Source organism: Zeus faber (assembly GCF_960531495.2).
Source record: "Zeus faber genome assembly, chromosome: 9".
In the NCBI taxonomy this organism is placed as follows: Eukaryota; Metazoa; Chordata; class Actinopteri; order Zeiformes; family Zeidae; genus Zeus; species Zeus faber.
Genome location: NC_137197.1, coordinates 28,495,218 through 28,514,328, shown reverse-complemented (window position 1 = coordinate 28,514,328; position 19,111 = coordinate 28,495,218). Strand labels below are relative to the sequence as shown.

The window sequence follows — 19,111 nt, the reverse complement described above, 5'->3', positions numbered from 1 at the left end:
TTTTGACGCGGTTCTTTCCCGGTGAGCGCGCGGCGACGCCGGTTGAACGACCGAACGAGAGCCACAACAGTCGGTTCAGCTCGACTGGGCACGAATTCTCAGGAAAAAAGAAATCTGTCAAAAATGACTCATTTAGAATTACGCGGATCTCAGAAACATTTCAGCCCCAAGGTAGAGGTACACTTTAAAACCACTGGAGGTATGGACCAAAAGGACGTGTTGCGAATAAGAGCAAACCGAGGCGGTGATCCGGGTTCTTCCGGCATTCTCTGCGCACGCCCCTCAGGCAAACTTTGTCTTTCGTCATTCTGTCGCTCTGAGACCTCCCCCTTGTCATCATTGGTCCAAATTCCGTTACGTCACGGCATGGGACGGGCTCGACCGCCCTTTCCGGGTTTTTGTTGTTTCCAAGCCTGTTTTTTTTTCCCAGAGCCGCAAAATTCAAAGCATGTAATTCTAGATTGACACGTTTATTAGAAACGTGTGTGTGTGTGTGTGTGTGTGTGTGTGTGTGTTTCTCCTCCGGCAACGCGCCTCCCATGCAGTACCTGTGCTGGTTTTACTGTTTTTATTTTTGATCTGTTGTTTTCGTTCGTTTCTACTTGTACGATACAACCTTTTTAAACCAAGGGACGTTCCGAACGCCGTGGATCAGGACAGTGGATTGCGTAATGGAGAGAGAGCGATCTCTGTCTCCGAACAAAGAAATACAGTAGTTATTAATAAAAACAATAGACTCACTATTTCGGGAAATTCGGGTACATTCGGGTACTGTCAATAAATGACAATGAGTTTGTTTATGTAAAGCAAAACCACTTCCACTTCCTCTCGCTGTGCTTCTTTCACCCCAGAGCTCTTATATAGTTCTTATTGAGTTCTTATAGAGTTATTATAGAGTTCTTATTGAGTTCTTAGAGAGTTCTCGTAGAATTCTTATAGAGTTTTTAGAGAGTTCTTATAAAGTGCTTATTGGGTTCTTATAGAGCTCTTACTGAGTTCTTATAGAGTTTTTATTGAGTTCTTATAGAGCGCTTATTGAGTTTTTATATAGTTCTGATTGAGTTCGTATGGAGCTCTTATATAGTTCTTTATTGAGTTCAAATATAGATCTTATAGAGTTCTTATAGAATGCTTATTGAGTTCTTATAGAGTTCTTATAGAGTTCTAATAGAGTGCCTTTTGAGTTCTTATAGAGTTCTTATAGAGTTCTAATAGAGTGCCTTTTGAGTTCTTATAGAGTTCTGATAGAGTTGTTATTGAGTTCTTATAGAGTTCTGCTAGAGTTGTTATTGAGTTCTTATAGAGTGCTCATTGAGTTCTTATAGAGTTATAGAATTCTTATATAGTCCTTATTGAGTTCCTATATAGTTCTTATTGAGTTTGTATGGAGTTCTTATATAGTTCTTATTGAGTTCAAATATAGATCTTATAGAGTTCTTATAGAGTTCTCATAGAGTTCTTATAGAGTTCTCAGAGTTCTTATAGAGTTCTTGAGTTCTTAGAGAGTTCTTAAAATGTTGCTTATTGAGTTCTTAGAGTTTTTATGTAGTTGTTGTTGAGTTCTTATAGTTTTTCTACAGTTTGCATTGATTCTGCAGACAGTGTTCTAGGACACGTTCTCCAGTGGTCGTTCTCGTGTCTTTTTAAGTGTTGCTCCTCCTTCATTCTCTCAAAGATATTTGCGAATTTGCGAATCACACAATACATTTAATTCTGACAAATATTTTTTTGTGGTGCAATGCAACACGTGAATCAATCACATTTAACATCATGTCAAATGCCTTTTTTTTTGCCATATTAATTCATTTACAAGGTGCTTGTTTGCTCGTTCGCGGATTGGGAGTGGCGAACGAAACGAACGACTCCTTGAAAAGGTTCACAACGAACGGAACGTTCGCGAGTCAAACCGACGTTTCGCCCTTGTTTGGACATTTAGAAGGTTGTGTGTGTGTGTGTGTGTGTGTGTGTGTGTGTGTGTGTGTGTGTGTGTGTGTGTGCTGCGTGTGCGTGTGCGTGTGTGTGTGTGCCCGCTGCTCTTCAACACGAGTAACTTTTCTTTTATTTGCGTTAGCCCCACAGCATTGGAAGAGTCCGAGTGGAAGTGGAACAGGCGCCGGAGCGACTCATTTTATTACGTCTGGCGCCTGGAACGAAAGTGGGCGCGGCCATCTGTGGGACGATGACGCCACGCCCCTTTCCACACACACACACACACTCACACACACACTCACACACACACTCACACACACACACACACACACAGTCACACACACACTCACACACTCACACACACACACACACACACACACTCACACACACCGCAGCTTTCAGGAAGAAAAAACCCACAGAACACACCGCGCGGCACGAAGGCGAACCTTCTCAAAACCTGAGAGAAAACTCTCGGATTTTCCACGATCCTGTACGCGGCTTTGACCCGAGTCAACCGAGATGATCATTAAAGAATAGTAAGTCCAACATAGAGAGATAGGTATGTTATTATTGTTTTTATTTATTTATTGTTGTTATTATGATTACGGGCGAAGGGATAAAATCGCGGTTACCACTCGATTACCGCGATTTTCTTCCTGCCATAACCTGTTTTTACCTGGCTCCATCAAACACAAACGCATTTCTTACAGTTAATAAATACACACAGAGAAATAAAAAAATGAAAATATAAGAAGAGTAAACGCTCCACAGTCTAGTTTCGGGTGTAGTCCCATTAAGATTCCCATTAGGAACCGTGTGGTGTATGGACTCATCTGGTTTTTCTTGAAAGAGTTCTTTGAGTAGACCCACAAGGCACGGGTGAAATAACAGTGGAAATGGCTGTGGAGTTGTACTTTATCGGGGGGAAAGTAAACAAGTCCTCATTTGGATGAACCGCAGAGTTGTGTTTATGAGCCCCGTGTCATACGCTCATCATCTCCCTCCAGAGACGCCTCGTCCCCTCGACCGTCACCTGACAGCAGAGCAAAGGGCACGGCCATGGAATGACCCGGAGACCGGCTTTTTAGAAAAATCTTTTACTTATTGTACAAAAAGTACATACTTAGATGGATGGATGAATGCTTTATTTATCCCCGGAGCGGGAAAAAAATGATACTGTGAACTGTACACAATAAAAAAATATGGCAATTTACACTAAACCTCATGATAATCAACCCATATCACCTAGAAACAACAATAAAAAAACAAAATATAAAAACTAGAGACCAAAGAAATATCTAAAAGGTTGTGTCCAAAATAATAATGATAGTAATAATAATAATAATTATAACTTTTGAAATAAACAGAGAACCAGGAAGCTGAACATAAGATAGAAAGGGTGACAATAAACCTGAAATTAAATGACCTGTACCTTTTACCATAAATCATCAAGTACAATCGTACAACCGTAACCGCATGCATAGGCCTACTGTACAACAGATTCCTCATTGACATTCATTTCCTCAAACTTAAATGAGCTGGGATCTTGAATCTTCCTGAATCCCATCGATTTGAAACGTTCTCCTACAATCTATGACTGTGGATGATAAATACCTAACTTTTAATGACCTGCGATCAATATATAGACTTAAACAGAGAGCAACCACAACTACAGTACAAATGAACTCCTATAAAGCCACAGTAATGCTGATTCCCATTTTAGTTCTAGCCTGGGCTTGGTCACGCCACAGCAACTAGTGCTGCTCTTTTTTAATGATGATTTCACGATTATTATTGTGAGTGACCGAGTGGTTGAGGCTCCACTTCCACTCTGATCTGTTCTCATGAAATATTTAGACCTCACTAGCCTGACCATAGGTGCAGGGGATTAATTGCCCTTGTATTGTGGCACATCAGAAGGGCACAATGCGCCGGCCGGGCAATACAGGAGGTGATACCTTATCGCCGCTATCATAGTGTGAAATTGTACTTTATCTACTGTATGTATAGATCACCATCATTCAAAAAGCATATTAAATAATCCATCTGAGTTTCACCACATTGAACTGTATTATAGATAGATAGATAGATAGATAGATAGATAGATAGATAGATAGATAGATACTTTATTCATCACTGGAAGGAAATTGCAGTCTGGGCAAAAGCTGGGCAAACACTAATAAAGCAATGGAATAAAAAAAACAAAGGATGAAAATGGCACTGTATGGAAAATGTGGAAATATGCACGAGTGGCTGTACACAATAAAATATGACAATATACACGAAATCTCATTTTAAACAACAAAATATATATCCTAAAACAATAACATAAAAACAATTAAACAAAAATAATTATATATGTGACACAGAAAAAGGAATTCAACTGAAAGTTTTTGTCTCATGCAATAACTAATGAAAATGCAGATAGCAGTGAACCAGAAAGCTGAACCGAAGATGTGATTGTTCTTTTAATGTATGATAAACCTAATGACAAAAAACACATTAAATATAAGCCGTGAGAGAAAGAAATGGTGAGGGTATGGTATGGTGATAGTACGATATCAGACTGAAACTATGTATTCATTCATCTTTTTAATAAAAAGGGTTCGATTTCGGACATGAGTAGGTTTTAAGCCGCAGCATCTCAATTTGTGTTTAGGCTGTAAAAATGTCGAAAAAATACATGAGTTCTTAATTGTACTTCACACCGAATACATATCCGCATCCAACAGGCGGCTTATCCCCCTTGTGGTTGTCGGATGAACACAAGTAGGTTTCGCGTCACAAAATACGTATGCTGTGATAAGATGCTTGTTTTTTCCAGTACAAGTATTTTCATGAATTGGACCTTTACCATGTTCCACAAATGAGAGCTTCAAACTTTCTTCATATAGTTATTTGAAACGTGCGTAAAAAATGCTTTTTACTAGCACACAATTCACTTATTTGAAAACATAGATTTTGATGTGGTATAAAGATATAGGGTTAGGGTCACCATGGTGATATGCTGACATCCAACAGTAATGTTAGAAATGTCATTATTCTATATGCGTAGCTTGCTTCGTTTTGAGACCAGTTCCAATAAAAATACTTGACCGACATCACTTCCCGTAGTACTGTCCGACCGAAACTTTCAAACCGAGTTGGAAAATGTGAACTTATCCCGGGGACTCGATTGCACGCGGCGCACCGCAGCCTTTCGCGCAGGGAATCCGACTCCCCATAGGAATGAATGGAGTTCTGGCTTGTTTGTGTCGTTTGCCGCATTCGGTGTGAAGCGAGCGTAAATCTCATGGAGATACCACATGCACTGATGATATATCAATATGGCAAATAGAGTTCTAGCAGACTACGCTGCGGCCCCTGATTTGGTTGTTTTTACCTGATTAGTTAGTAATGGTGCTCAATAAAGCACTAAAAAACGAGAACCAACCTCTCAAAGTCTCGTCACTCGGACTAAAGGGCACGCGCAGCTCCAGGCCAATGGTCGAATCGGGATTTCAGAGTTTATCGCTGGTGGGTCAACAGAACAACTTTTTTATTTTTTTTATTTTTTTTAACTTACCGTTGTACTTCTTGAATTTCCTCCTGAAGAGGAAGCCTGTGACCTAACCGTTCCTCTCCCTCTCTCTCTCTCTCTCTCTCTCTCTCTCCCTGTCTCTCTCTCTCAGCCGTGTGGTGCTGCCCATTTCCGTGGAGGAGGTAAGACATCTGGAGAACCTTCGCCACTCGTCTGCCGTTTCTCCACTTCCCTCCTCTTTTCGAATCAGCGTTCAGAATTTCCGAGTCAGCGCTGGCGGTGTTCCAAGACATGCATACACATACAGTTCACCAGATTGGGGAGAACGGACGTCGCTTGAATAGAATGGAACCCGATGGGCTAATAATGGGGAGGCCACCTTGACCTTAAAAATGTAACTTGAACGCTCCAAAAACGCTCCCCGAAATTCTCATTTGCCGAAAACAGCTCACAGCGTTGAATCACGTGGGGGAGGACATGTGACAGTAGGACTTGGCCATGAGAACAGCCAGCTACAGCCAAAAACTGGCCTTGACCCCGCTAATAGGAAGTATACATTTGTAGTGTTTGTTGGCCGATCCTCGTAAAGTATGGACTGCCTGTCGTTTTGTCCTTGTACAACCGTGAGAATAAAACCTTCAGATAGAATAAAATGGGTTTAAATTGCGCAGCGCTGACCAGGCATCTCAAAACATTGCCTTGAATTTGATAGTATGAGCCTTGGTTGGGTCCTTGAAGCTCATATGGTCACGTGACTCCACATTGGTTATGGCTGCGTTGTACATAAAAGCTTGAAGAATCCACATTGGTTCACATAAGAAATCCAATTCAAGTCTACATGATCTTCTTTATTTATTTCATATTCTGTAATCCCTCTTCTCTGCGAATTACGGTTGGCTGTTGCATTTTGCCACTTCTAGGCTCTCGAAGGGATCGCTGGTAGTGCTTCATTGACTCACCTTATGCATTTACCCTCTCGATTGTTAAAAAACAACATTGCTAAACAAGAAAGTCGGGTCTGCTGTCTGTCGTCTTTCTTAGCACGTGAAGCAGTCGCTCTCCGTTGGGACAAGCCGTCCTTCTAGTTGACACCCAGGTGAAGGCCATATATACTATATATAGATAGATACTGTAGATAGATAGATGGGTTTAAGAAGGGCTGCAACTTCCCTGCCGCAGTTCCTCCTGTATGGATTCAAGTTTATTTATTTATTATTATTTTTTTAATTACTCTTTCTGTTTCCACCAAGCTTTCCTCCCCCCATTTTTCTCCTGCTACTGGTATGGTCATATGCTGGAGAGACTTCACGTTTTAAGCCAAAGCTTCTAACCTTCTAAATGCAACATTGTTTTCCGCTAATGCAGAATTCTTGCGCCAAAGCAGATCACAGCGGCTATGTAAATGGCGTGACAGTTTGGAAGAATAAAACAAAAATGGACAAATATACAAAGAAAATAGGCAAACAAAAAAGGCCAAATGTGCTCAAATAGCCAAACATACCTAGAAAAAATAGCCAAATTAAAAAAACTTAAATTTATAAAAATAAAAAGCCAAATAAAATACAAAAATAGCCAAATGTACGCAATATACAGTAGAGAAAGTGATATTGGAAGCAGCAGTTTATTATTATAATTATCATATTATACATTTAATGAATTCTTATTTTTTGTTTATTATAAGAAGTAGTAGGAGTAGTATTATTGATAATAATAGTAATAATAATCAATATTAATGCATTTTATTTATAAAGTGCTTTTCTCAGAACTCAAAGCACTGTATAATCAAGTAAAAACAGATCATGAAAACGACAAAATCGTATTTAGATGTAGTTTATTGTCTTGACTGTCCTGAAGAAACTTTCAAAGTTTGACGGTAAAAACATGCATATACCAGAGCCAGATTGCTGAGTTCACGCTAATCTGTTGAGCGCGGCGTTACGTAAAAACCCTAATTCCTACCTACAGATTAGCATTCCTGTTCTTCACCATTCATTCATTCATTCAGGCATTCTTTTTTCAATTTCCAGCCCTTGAACCCTGTAGGCCCATTTATTTTAAAAGGGGACCTGTTATGCAAAACTCACCCTTTCAGTGCTTGTGCACATACATTTGGGTCTCTGATGGCGTACTAACACACAAACTGTGAACTAAGACAACCCAGTCAGTATTTTGTCAACTGTCTATTTCATAAAATATTAAACGTTATTCAACAAGCCGTTCAGATTTGCGCCCCCCCTAAACATGGGGAACCGCTCTGATGGCTAGACCAGCACAGATCTTTGAAAAGAAAGAGGAATTAATACCGAACTGTAGACAAGGGAAATGTTAGTATATAAATGTAAGAAATGTAAGTTCACTATAGGCTGCGCTGCACAATCTACTTCGGACTGCTAAGGTGAAATAAGTCAAAGTTTATGTACTCCATACAACAGGCTCACAGAACTGGGGCAAACAGTTCCGGAGTGGGTGTGGGGAGCAGCAACCAGTATCATTTAAAGCGACACACACTGAAACAGAGCATCAGGAACAGGAGGGGTTTTGAGGCATGTTAGAATGGCTAGAGTGCATAATCTGAATCTGTGGTGTTTTCAGGAAAAATGACATGTTCTGGAGACCTATACTACCCTGTTCAAAAGGAGTATAATAGGTTTCTTTTAAACCTGCATACCGCGAGCATGACTGGCATGGGGCGGCTTGTCTCAGCACGCCATTTGGTTCCACTCGAATAACCAGTCTTGTTGTTAAACCTGAACTTTAAAAAACGAGTATCCCAAGGAGCTCCATCCCCAGATTTTAGAATGGTTAGTTTTCTCTTCTTTTGTGGAAACCAAGGTGTGGCCAGAGCCTGAGACAAGTAGTGTAAATGTAGTACTTAGGTTTTACCAGTGTTGCATTCCGAGGCTAGAATCTACCCAGCCTCTGACATGAACTACCAGCATGTATTTAGCTTTGGGTCAACTGGTCTCTCTGGGCAGGAGATGGATCACCTCGCCCCAGACACCCAAGCCGGTTGTTGTGCCCAGTTCAATTTCGACAACGGCTTTAGCCCTCCCCATCCCCAAATAAGAGCAAAATCATTTCCCGCTTTAAAACCTCCCTAATAATAGCTTTTACACTGGGCTATTTTAGGACAAACTGATCGGCCTGAGTCACTTATTGCCATGTTCCGTGAACCGTCCCATAGGCACCCCATCGAAGGTTGCATGAGTCACTCTCTCCTGTGAGTGCCTGTGAGAAGTCAACTCTGGGAGTGTCGAGTTGGGCGGGAGAAGGGTAGAAGTAGGAAGAAAGAAAGAGAGAGAGATTGTAGGGGAAATCCCTTTTGCTGACTCGTTTTTTTTTCTCCAGCTGCTGAGGTCAGTGTCTGTGACAGAGGAGAGGAAATGACTGACTGAGGTCACCGCTGTAGCCTCACAAGTGTGTGCGTTTCATTGATTCTCTTCCTCTGCCTCCTCTCCTTCCATTCTCTGTTTGTCTCTCTCGCTCTCACTTCCTGCACATTTTCCTTCCTGTCGCTCTCCCCTCAGTACCAGGTGGCCCAGCTCTACTCGGTAGCGGAGGCCAGTAAAAATGAAACGGGCGGAGGGGAGGGCGTGACGGTGCTGAAAAACGAGCCCTACGAGAAGGATGGAGAGAAGGGACAGTTCACCCACAAGATCTACCGCCTTGAGAGGTACCGTTTTTAGCCGGTGTGGCGGTTTTGCCTGCCACACGCCAACCGGGTGGTGTTTTCAGGGCCCTCCAGCACAGAGACACAGACAATGGGGTTGAGACACACCAGTTTATTTTAGAGAGTGAGCTAGGTGGAATGAGCCCAGGAGCAGATGTGTCATGACAAGGCTCCTCTCCTGAGTGTGTGTGGGGATGGGGGTTTTACCTGTTGCTTGTTAGACCAACCAACAAGCAATGGGTATACAGCGCCACTGATCCTGGGCCCCAATTACCTAGACCCAGGACAGGTGTGGCTACTCAAACCACACCATCCTCACACCATAGACGGCTTTACATTGAATCTGATAAAAGACAATGACAAATCGGAAGTTTTGTCAGATTTCTTCCTCTGATTGAGCTTCCGGGACGCATTAAAAATGGTCGACGCTTGTGAAAAGTTTATATAATTAACGTTCTATTTTGTCCTCATCACCATTAATAAATTGTTTATTTTTGGAAAATAGTTTTGCGGCTGAACAGAATTATTATTATTTTTTTTTATATTTAATTAAGTTTTGAGGAGTAATTAAGTTCCCCTGCCACACGCCACCCGAGCGGCACTTCCAGGGCCCTCCGACACAGAGAAAAGTAATAAAAGTACCAGTTTTATTGTAGAGAGTAGAAAAGATGGAACAAGCCTGGAGCAGATGGAAAACGTCTCATGACAAGGGCCTTTCTCGTGTGTGTGTGTGTGTGTGTGTGTGTGTGTGTGTGTGTGTGTGTGTGTGTGTGTGTGTGTGTGTGTGTGTGTGTGTGTGTGTGTGTGTGTGTGTGTGTGTGTGTGTGGCTCGTTGATTACTCTAACGAGCGACAGGCGTACAGCCACCCTGATCCTGGGCCCAATTACCTAGACCCAAGACAGGTGTGGCTGCTTAAACCACACCCACTCTTTTCAACCATACATAATGGCACTCCTTTCATTCAATGAAGATGGTGTTGGTTACTCAAAAATTATATATGTAAGAACAGATACAGTGTTGTGGCGGATCTGACAGGAAAGTCAGCTCGATGCAAAACCTAGACGAAGGTCATCCGGAGGCCGCTAGGGAACAGGATCTGACTACCGGGTCAGATTCAGTGTGAAGCCGGCTTTAGGCCTCTGCGAGCCGGTTTTCATGATCTGACGTCCCTGATCTGATTTGGTCGCTACTGAAACCCATGTACTCTTTTGTCCAATTCCTGTGTTGCACGAGGAACTGCGTTGGGGTACTAAAAGCGAATGCTGCATTATTGTCTTTCTGACGGAATTGGATGGAAACAAATCTTCCATTGTTCGACTACATCTTGGCATTTCCTTTTTTATTAAAGAAATATACGAAAAGCCGGCTTCAAGGCCTGTTTCCACTTTCTTTTTTTTCTTTTTTTTTTTAATAATCGAAACACCTCGCTGAGAAACACGTCTTATAACATCTTTCTGGTAAATTGTAGTATGTTAACCACATGTGTTTTTCGGCACGTGGATTTCAACCAGTTGTTTGTTATCACCATTACAGAAACAAAAAAAATGTCTTTTTCTTTTGCTGTGCAGCAAAGTACCAACATTTATCCGTGTGTTTGCACCCCCGGGCTCCCTTCAAGTTGAAGAGGAGGCCTGGAATGCGTACCCCTACTGTCGAACCAGTGAGTCAGTCTCTCTCTCTCTCTCAAATATTTACATCCGCACCCATCATGGTAGGCCGTTCTCCTTTACGAAATAATATTGAGAGAAAGCTGGGAGGCCACGTTGGGGCGACTGATAAACCACGACATCCAAAGCTACAGCTTCACAGGTTGTTTTTGTGTTGCGTGTTTCCTGTCAAACCGTCTCTCTTTCCATTATGTTCTGGCTGCCACCTCCTGTCCCTCTTCCACCCCCGACGCAGTTCTTAAAGTAAGTACCTGATTTTGGACTTGCACTCACTACAGTTCGATTCAATTCAACGGAAATAAATCTGGTCTTGTTCGAGTTTTACGCTTTGTTTTATTCCACAAGGTGAGACTGTAAGCCTCGATGAGACACACAGCCGTCAGCTTTGCTTCACATCGTACTTTCGTCACGTGTGCGTGCAAGCCTTAAGGGCGAGCCATGCCGTCAGGCGAGCTCGCCCTTATAGCTTGCACCCAATCCCATTGAGGAATTTCTTCTTTTCAACGTATTACCGTGGTATTGAGGTTTACCGACGGGTTGAGTGTCACACGAGAGTCACACTCTGGGCTTGATTTGTTACATAAGGAAACAGAGTTAAATAAAACAACCTAATTCTTAAATAAAAACGCACTGTTTTGTTGCGCCGTGGGCACGGTCGGTACCTTCAGAGAGTGAGCGATCGGGACGCAGAGCCGTGATTTATTTCAAATTATATTGTTATTTTTACAATTATATAATGAGGACAACTCTCTTTGGGCGGGACCCCCCTGCCCCCCAGTAATTTCCGGCCCTGGCCGTGCCCGTTCATATTCGCATTGAACAGCCTAATCCGATTTGACTGACAAAATTCTGAGCCGGGTACAGCCTGAGAAATAATTTATAATAAAAATCGGACACACAAAATAAATCCCCCCTATGTTTAATGGACTGTCCCGTCCCCCCCACGTGTGGCGCGCAAAGCTGAAGTGATGAGCGGGAGGGGACTCAGCGGAGCAACTAAAGGTTTCTGCAGAAGTCCTTGAACATAGGATGGAAGACGGTCAATGATGATAACTAAACAATGATTATTGTGTTTATCCCCCTGTAACTTTCACCAGCAAAAACAAAAATCTGTCTGTCTGTCGTATTTATCATCATTTAATCCAATGACATAAAAAAAAAATTTAAAAAAACTTCATGGACACCTTGAATGAATAAATGAATGAATGAATGGGAATTGGTACCTCCGCATAGTTCACACCTCCTCTTCCTGTGTATTGGGGGTCGATCGGTGAATCATTTCCAGATAAAAGATAAAGTCTAAAGGACCCTAAACGCGTTAACAGCTCAACACCACTGTATCCTGGAATAGACAAAATGCCATCCCCTTTTCCAGGCCTTCTTGTTGTTGGATCAACAAAGTCAGGAAATAATAACTTCATTCTCTAAATCTCTTTTTTCCTAATTCATCTACAGTATGTGATGTGAAGGTACCTGGAAATATGTGCGTCTCTCTCCTCCCCGCAGAACAGTTACATGAAAGACAACTTCATCATCAAGATCGAGTCGTGGCACTATCCCGACATGGGGGTTCAGGACAATGTGAGTCCTCTCCGTCTGTGTTTACCCATCTCTTCCCTGCCGCGTCACACTTTTTTCAGTGAAATAAACCGCCCACGTCACCAAACCCTTGGGAAACCTGTTGGGGTGGCCTCTTTAATAGTTAGTCATGCACGACTCGTGAGCAATTCGGTCGAATCGAACAAATCCTTTAAATGACTCGGGTTTCGGGAGTCACTCCGGCAAAAGAGTGAATCTTCCACTCACAAACTGAAAATAAGTCAAAAAAAAGCCAAGGGTCAAGGGGTTTGCCACGATTCATACTCAATGCGACTCGAATGATTTACACTTTGAATTCTACCAGAAGAAAGCATTGTGACAAATTTAAATGACTTCCTGTGAGGATTCCGTCCACAACCCACAACTGTTCTGAGTCACGGTCTTCATTGTTGAAGTTCTCCCTCGCTCACCGTGCATTATACCAACTGGATCAAATGGCCGAGTGACTTGTCAAGAACCGAAACTCAAAATAGACTCGAGCCTTTCATCACTACCAACAGTGGTGTAAAGTAACAAAGTAAAAATACTTTGACTGTAATGAAGTCTTTTTTGGGAGTATCTGTACTGTACTTGATTCATTATATTTCTGTCGACTTTTACTTTTAATTTGCTACATTTATCCCCAAAAAAGTGTACTTTTACACCGACACACGTCCCCTGAACATTCGTTACTCGCTACAAAATAGAATCGGAGGAAAACTGGGCGCCAACGATGTTAGTGGATCCTGTTATCACCAGGTTCATATCAGCCAGCAAGCTAAGCGTAAACAAACACTCTCCCGCCGTCTTCAGAGTTGCCAGGTCAGCAGTATTCCCGCAGAGTTGGTCACCTTTTCTTCTAAGTGTTGAAGCAGGGTTTATTTTTTATTTTTTTCTTTGGTCCACAGTTTGGAGGATGGCTTGGTCTGTCATGGAGACCTGGCAACAGTGTAGTCTTTCAGTAAGACATCTCTACTTATACTCATGTGCGGCACTCGAGTACTTTCACACATCACTGACTACCAATAGTTCAGACTTTCAGTGTGAAACTTGAAACAACTGAACAGAGCTGCTGTTCTGGCTGGAACTGATCAATTAGATGAATTAGTGCAGCCTTGCAAGTTTGATCTCACAACACAAGAGCTAGTGTCTATTATTTATTAATATATTTTGAGGAGTTTAAAAAATGTTCACAGCCACAGCATGTGTGGAAAAACAGAAAACTACAGCCAGTCATACCCTTTACCCTCACACTGGAGGGTAAAGGGTAAACAAAACTACAAGCTACGCATGTTTCTGACATGTGACATTTTTACACATTGCGAATTTCTATATAAACAGTAAAAAAAATGTATGCCGTATTTCCTCAAATATAAACTAGTAGTCAAATTAAAAACCGGATCGCTGATAAATGCTGGGGGCGTGGTCGGCACGGACAAATAAAACTGATCGGAGCTGTGGAGGAGCAGTTACATCAGAGCGATCTTTTCTCCAAACAAAGCAAATAAAACGGTGTGTTTTTCTATGTCTACATATTCAATTGACTCAGTTTCCTGCTGCTTTGAGATTGCTTCTTAAGCACCCTGAGTGCTCTCGCTCTCTCAACAAGCTTAAGCAGCAAGTGCTGCGTTCATGGGAAACTCGGAAAACTGTAATTCCCCCGTCGGCTACCGCCACAAGTGCACCTTTGAGAGTAGCTGTGAGCTCTCTCTCTTTTCTCGCCTGGTAACCAACGAGCGGGTTTACTCTTCCTCTCTGCAGGTCCACGGGTTGGACGCAAACACCTGGAAGAACGTTGATGTGGTTGACATCAACATCGGTGACAGAAGTCAAGTGTCAAAGGTGAGAAGAGGGCGAATAAACGAAACATGAAAAATAAAGTTTAGACACCCAGATTGAAACTTCTCACCCCTCTAAATGCTACTCCATAGCTATCAGACAGATTAATTCAAATGGTTTAGGTCCTGACATTAGAACAGAGTCAGTAGAGTATAGTGTCAGTGTAGACTTGTGACTTATTGTGATTTAAAAATGTCAGTGCTGAAGCAAAAATGTATTTATTTATTTTTTTAGTAGTGTAACAGATCGTAGTTGATCCATGATCCATGATACGGATCACCCCCCATGGTCCAGCTCGCTTGCGAACCGCCAATCAATTACAAAATTTTACCATCATAGTGTAAAGACGCAGTAAACAGAGAAGAAGAGACACTTGCAGTGTGTTGAAAAGAGCCGGTTCTTAGGGCTCCCAAGCATTTCTTTTATCTTTTATCTATGAAATTGTATGAAATATTTTGTTTATATTTATTACACGGCAAAGAAATAACACTATTTATAATGATTTCATGTGGCTGGACTCAATGTTACTTATTGAGAAACAAGTGTTTTCTTTTCAAATCAAGACTCGATAGGGTTAGAGTTAGTGCTGAAAAAAACAACGACTGTAACTCGCTTAATCCTGAAACCGATTTTCATGAATTTTAGTTTGTTAGAAACGTGAGGTATTGAACATGATACTTGTTACTCTTACTGGAATTAAATTTGGTTACTGGGGGCGGATCTAATCATATTTTGTCATTCACTACCATGTTTAAATAAAGGTGTCGTGTGCCTCATATTGCAGTATAATTTAACAATTGAGTATTAAATATTTTAAAATTTTATTTAAACATTGGACATCTTGAATGTTGTTTTCATTTAAGACCATGGGCAAAAGTTCCTTGCTTTAAGTGTTTTACAGAATAAATTAAAAGCCAAGTTATATGTCTCCCTTTTTTTTTTTTTTTTTTCCTTCCTTTTTTGTTTTGCTTATCTGAAAAATGATCCGATCCGTGACTCAAAAACCATGATGCCATCCGAACTGTGAGTTTTGTGATCCGTTGCACCCTTCATTTTTTATTTTTTATTTATTTTATTTTTTTTGAATAGGACTACAAGGCAGATGAAGATCCGACCACATTCAAATCGGAGAAGACCGGCAGAGGGCCTCTGGGACCCAACTGGAAGGTATGACATTTCCAATGGTTCTCTTTGTTGTCTCACTTGCCTTTTTTGGAAAATGACCCAGCGTAATTATTCAAGGAATTTCAACTTTTAAGGCTTTAGTTGAGGGTCTGTTTCACTTTTTGTTTTGTACATGTTTCCAGGAGGAACTCAAGAACAACCCCAGCTGTCCTCGTATGTGTGCCTATAAGCTTGTCACAGTCCACTTTAAATGGCGCTTGCTGCAGGACAGAATTGAAAACCTAATTCATAAGGTACAATATTACTCTGTACTGTTAGTTGGGAAATCCTACCGGTCTCTCATTTTCTCCTTTGTCACGCTCACCTCCTTGTGATGACTCCGTGTCGGTCCTTTGCAGCAAGAGAAGCGTTTGTTCCACAACTTCCACAGACAGCTGTTCTGTTGGATGGACAAGTGGGTGGACCTGTCGATGGACGACATACGCAAGATGGAGGAGGATACCAGGAAAGAGCTGGACAAGGTGAATAAGGGCAGTGCACAGTTAGTTTGACCACACCCCAAGGGCCACGTAGGGTTAATTTTACAGTGGGGGGGCCCACTCTCCCTCCCTTGTACCCACTTAATGGACCCACTGCTGGAGAACGTGCAAGATCAATGCATAGTATGGATTGGACGAATGATCAAACCTTAGAAGTTTTCGTCATAAAAGCGTGCATGCAAAATATGTACAGTGAAGCAAATGGAAAATATTCTGTGACAATGGTCAAAGAAAGAACAAGTGTATCAAGTATCCTGCATGGAGCCTGAATTCAGGTGTTACAACAGCAAGAGAGAGATTAATTCATCTACACAATTCATAATATATACTGTATTGTTGATGCAATTGATACTTGCAAACGATTAGTTTGTAACGAACAAATATTTATAATGACCTGGGAGTTGTGAGTTGCTCCAGCAAAATAGTCGTTTGTTCGTTCCCAGTCACACAGGCTGAATAGACACCAGTCTTGAACGAAAAGGATCCCTGAAGTCTGGATTCTGCTTCTCCATCTCCACGTAAGCGAACGTGCATGGGTGTCATGTTGTCCAGAGATGTTCGCCTGGCTGGTTGCTTTTATACTCGTACAGATTTTGTGTATAACATTTTGTGTCCACTGGGGGTCCAAGCCTCAAACGAAGGCAAGGACTCCTCAACCTGTGAGAATTTACTGAATAATGAAATAATTAATCATTTAAGACGACTGGGTCAGAGCATCTCCAAAATGGCAGGTCTTGTGGGGTGTTCCCAGTATGCAGTGGTTAGTACCTACCAAAAGTGCTCCAAGGAAGGACAACCTGTGAATCTGCGACAGGGTCATGGGCACCCAAGGTTCATTGATGCGCATGGGGAGCGAAGTCTAGCCCGTCTGGTCTGATCCCACAGAAGAGCTACTGTAGCACAAATTACTGAAAAAGTTAACGCTGCTATGGTAGAAAGGTGTCAGAACACACAGTGCACACACAGCTTGCTGTGTATGGGGCTGTGTAGCCACAGACCGGTCAGAGTGCCCAAGCTGACCCCTGTCCACCGCTGAAAGCGCCTACAATGGCAGCAGAGTGTCAGAACTGGACGAAGGAACAATGGAAGAAGGTGGCCTGGTCTGATGAATCACGTTTTTCTTCTACATTGTGTGGATGGCTGGGTGTGTGTGCCTCGTTGACCTGGGGAAGAGATGGCACCAGGATGCACTATGAGCAGAGGCAGTGTGATGCTCTGGGCAATGTTCAGCTGGTAAACCTTGGGTCCTGGCTTTCATGTGAATGTTACTTTGACACGTACCACCTACCGAAACATTACTGCAGACCAAGTGGACCCCTTCATGGCAACGGTATTCCCTGATGGCAGTGGCCTCTTAAAGCAGGGTAACGCACCCTGCCACACTGCAAAAAGTTCTCAATCCAATCGAGCATCTGTGGGATGTACTGTAACAACAAACCTGATCCATTGAGGCCTCCCCTCAAAACTTACAGGACTTCAAGTATCTGCTGCTAATGTCTTGGTGCCAGATACCACAGGACACCTTCAGAGGTCTTGTGGAGTCCATGCCTTGACGGGTCAGCTGTTTTAGCGGCACAATACACAATATTAGGGAGGTGGTTTTAATGTTGTGGCTGATCAGTGTGTACTGCAGGTTTGTTTCCTTATTATAAGTTGAGTGTGTTGTCGCAGCCCTAAGGTCTAAGGGTGATGACATTTAAACATTGAAATGAATCGAAAAGCACTCGCTGTGTTTCGTTCTGGTTCAAGTGAAGCCGTGTCGCTTATTGACACTTCCCTGATTGTTTAGGTATGATGTGAAACGGCACCACTCGCAATACAATATAAACCTTTGGGTTATAGATCATTTTATATGAATTCCTGAATGATGTGTTTCCCCCCGTCTGGCAGCTGAGGGCAGAGGGCGAGATAAAAGGCACCATTGCTGAGGACTAGCACTAATGGCACAAGTGAGTATCAGAACTATTTCTAATATCATTTCCCAGGATGTCCATCACGACTTTGCATTTGAGCATTTTTTTTGTGTTTTTTACATTTGACTTTGATCTGAAAGGTTTACCTTATTTTATTTGTATAGATTTGTTATTTTGTCCATAAAAAAAGATAAAATATTTTTTTATTTAATTAAATTATTTTTTTTATTATTTACTTTTAATTAATTAATTTATTTATTTATTTATTTCACTGAAATTTCCCTCTAGGGATGAATAAATTATCTATCAATCACATTTTGCTGTTTATGTTTAGATCCGGTTCTGACCCAGGAGGCCTCATCCACTATCGACAACATTAAACACTTCTCCCCGGACACCTTTGGCGGAACATCTGGAAAGGAATCATCGCAGAAAACCGTTCCGATCCAGCACAATTTGCTGGGAACCATACTGTATACTGCAATCCCTATGCAACCCTTAGGAGATCAAATCAAAGTTGAATGGGTGAGGTTTTCCAATAAATTGGTGGTCATGCCTTTCGCAGACACACTGCAGATACACTTCCATTCCTGATTTCTGGTATCAGTATCATTATTTTTTATAATTATTAGCAATGGCATCAAGGATTTTTTTTTTTGTGTTTCTGATTGTATGTAATTCATCAGGTGTTTACGCAAAAGAGGTTTCGCCAGTTCCGTTGATGACTAGTCCTCCGAGCTACCTTCCCCTGGAAAACAGAAATTCCTTTTGCTGGAAAATGGACTAATGATGAAATCAGTTTGTTTTGGTCACTTGGCTGCTTTAGATTTAAGACACACCCTCTGTTTAGTGTTGTTTTTTTTGTTTTTGTTTTTTTAATAAATAAATGCATTGAATTATCATCCCCTAATGGATAGTGTCATTGTCGTGAAAGTGTCATTTGTGACTCCCAAACAAACATAAAGTCTCTGATATATAAAAAATAAATAAACCCACATTGGTGGGTTATTAAATGAATAATTCAATTTGATCATAGTACCGACCTACCTGTTGTTGTTTAGTTTAATTTAGGACTAGGTACCAAGTACTGTATGTTATTTTGACCTTGGTTGATGCTGTTTCCCTGTAACTAGGTGTCAAAATGGTGTATTTAATGGTGTATGTAATTAAAGATGTAAGTGTACATCTTTAATTAATCACGTTTGAATAAAATAAAAAATGTTTTACTAGAACGAGCAGCTGTCTTGTTTCTTTGAGATTGCATGTGGCCTAACCCAATATATTTATTACATGATGTTATGTCATTTAGCAGACACTTTTGTCCAAACAT

General features: G+C 41.5%; 1 protein-coding gene across 3 annotated transcripts; it reads left to right on the top strand.

Annotated features, from left to right (window-relative positions):
* Nucleotides 1-2,344: 2,344 nt before the first annotated feature.
* LOC307234501 (phosphatidylinositol transfer protein alpha isoform-like) lies at nt 2,345-18,987 on the top strand. 3 transcript variants are annotated; one of them, XR_013844304.1, is made up of 12 exons: nt 2,345-2,465; nt 5,601-5,631; nt 8,977-9,122; nt 10,689-10,788; nt 12,294-12,368; nt 14,127-14,207; nt 15,294-15,371; nt 15,512-15,622; nt 15,728-15,850; nt 17,759-17,817; nt 18,116-18,306; nt 18,468-18,987. XR_013844304.1 is itself a non-coding variant. In XM_080006241.1 (11 exons), the coding sequence occupies exons 1-10, from the start codon at nt 2,449-2,451 to the stop codon at nt 17,801-17,803; spliced, it is 807 nt and encodes a 268-aa protein (XP_079862367.1). In that variant the 5' UTR covers nt 2,345-2,448; the 3' UTR covers nt 17,804-17,817; nt 18,116-18,987. The 3 variants fall into 3 exon arrangements, 1 of the variants encoding a protein (XP_079862367.1); XR_013844305.1 differs by adding an exon at nt 16,312-16,386 and having other exon boundaries at nt 18,116-18,987; XM_080006241.1 differs by having other exon boundaries at nt 18,116-18,987.
* The last annotated feature ends 124 nt before the right edge of the window (nt 18,988-19,111 follow it).

Excerpts from the sequence above, each read along its gene's own strand:
- LOC307234501 (XM_080006241.1), top strand. Across the intron at positions 10,789-12,293 it reads ACTGTCGAACCAGTGAGTCA|AACAGTTACATGAAAGACAA; the intron begins GTCTCTCTCTCT and ends TCCTCCCCGCAG. Across the intron at positions 12,369-14,126 it reads ACATGGGGGTTCAGGACAAT|GTCCACGGGTTGGACGCAAA; the intron begins GTGAGTCCTCTC and ends TCCTCTCTGCAG.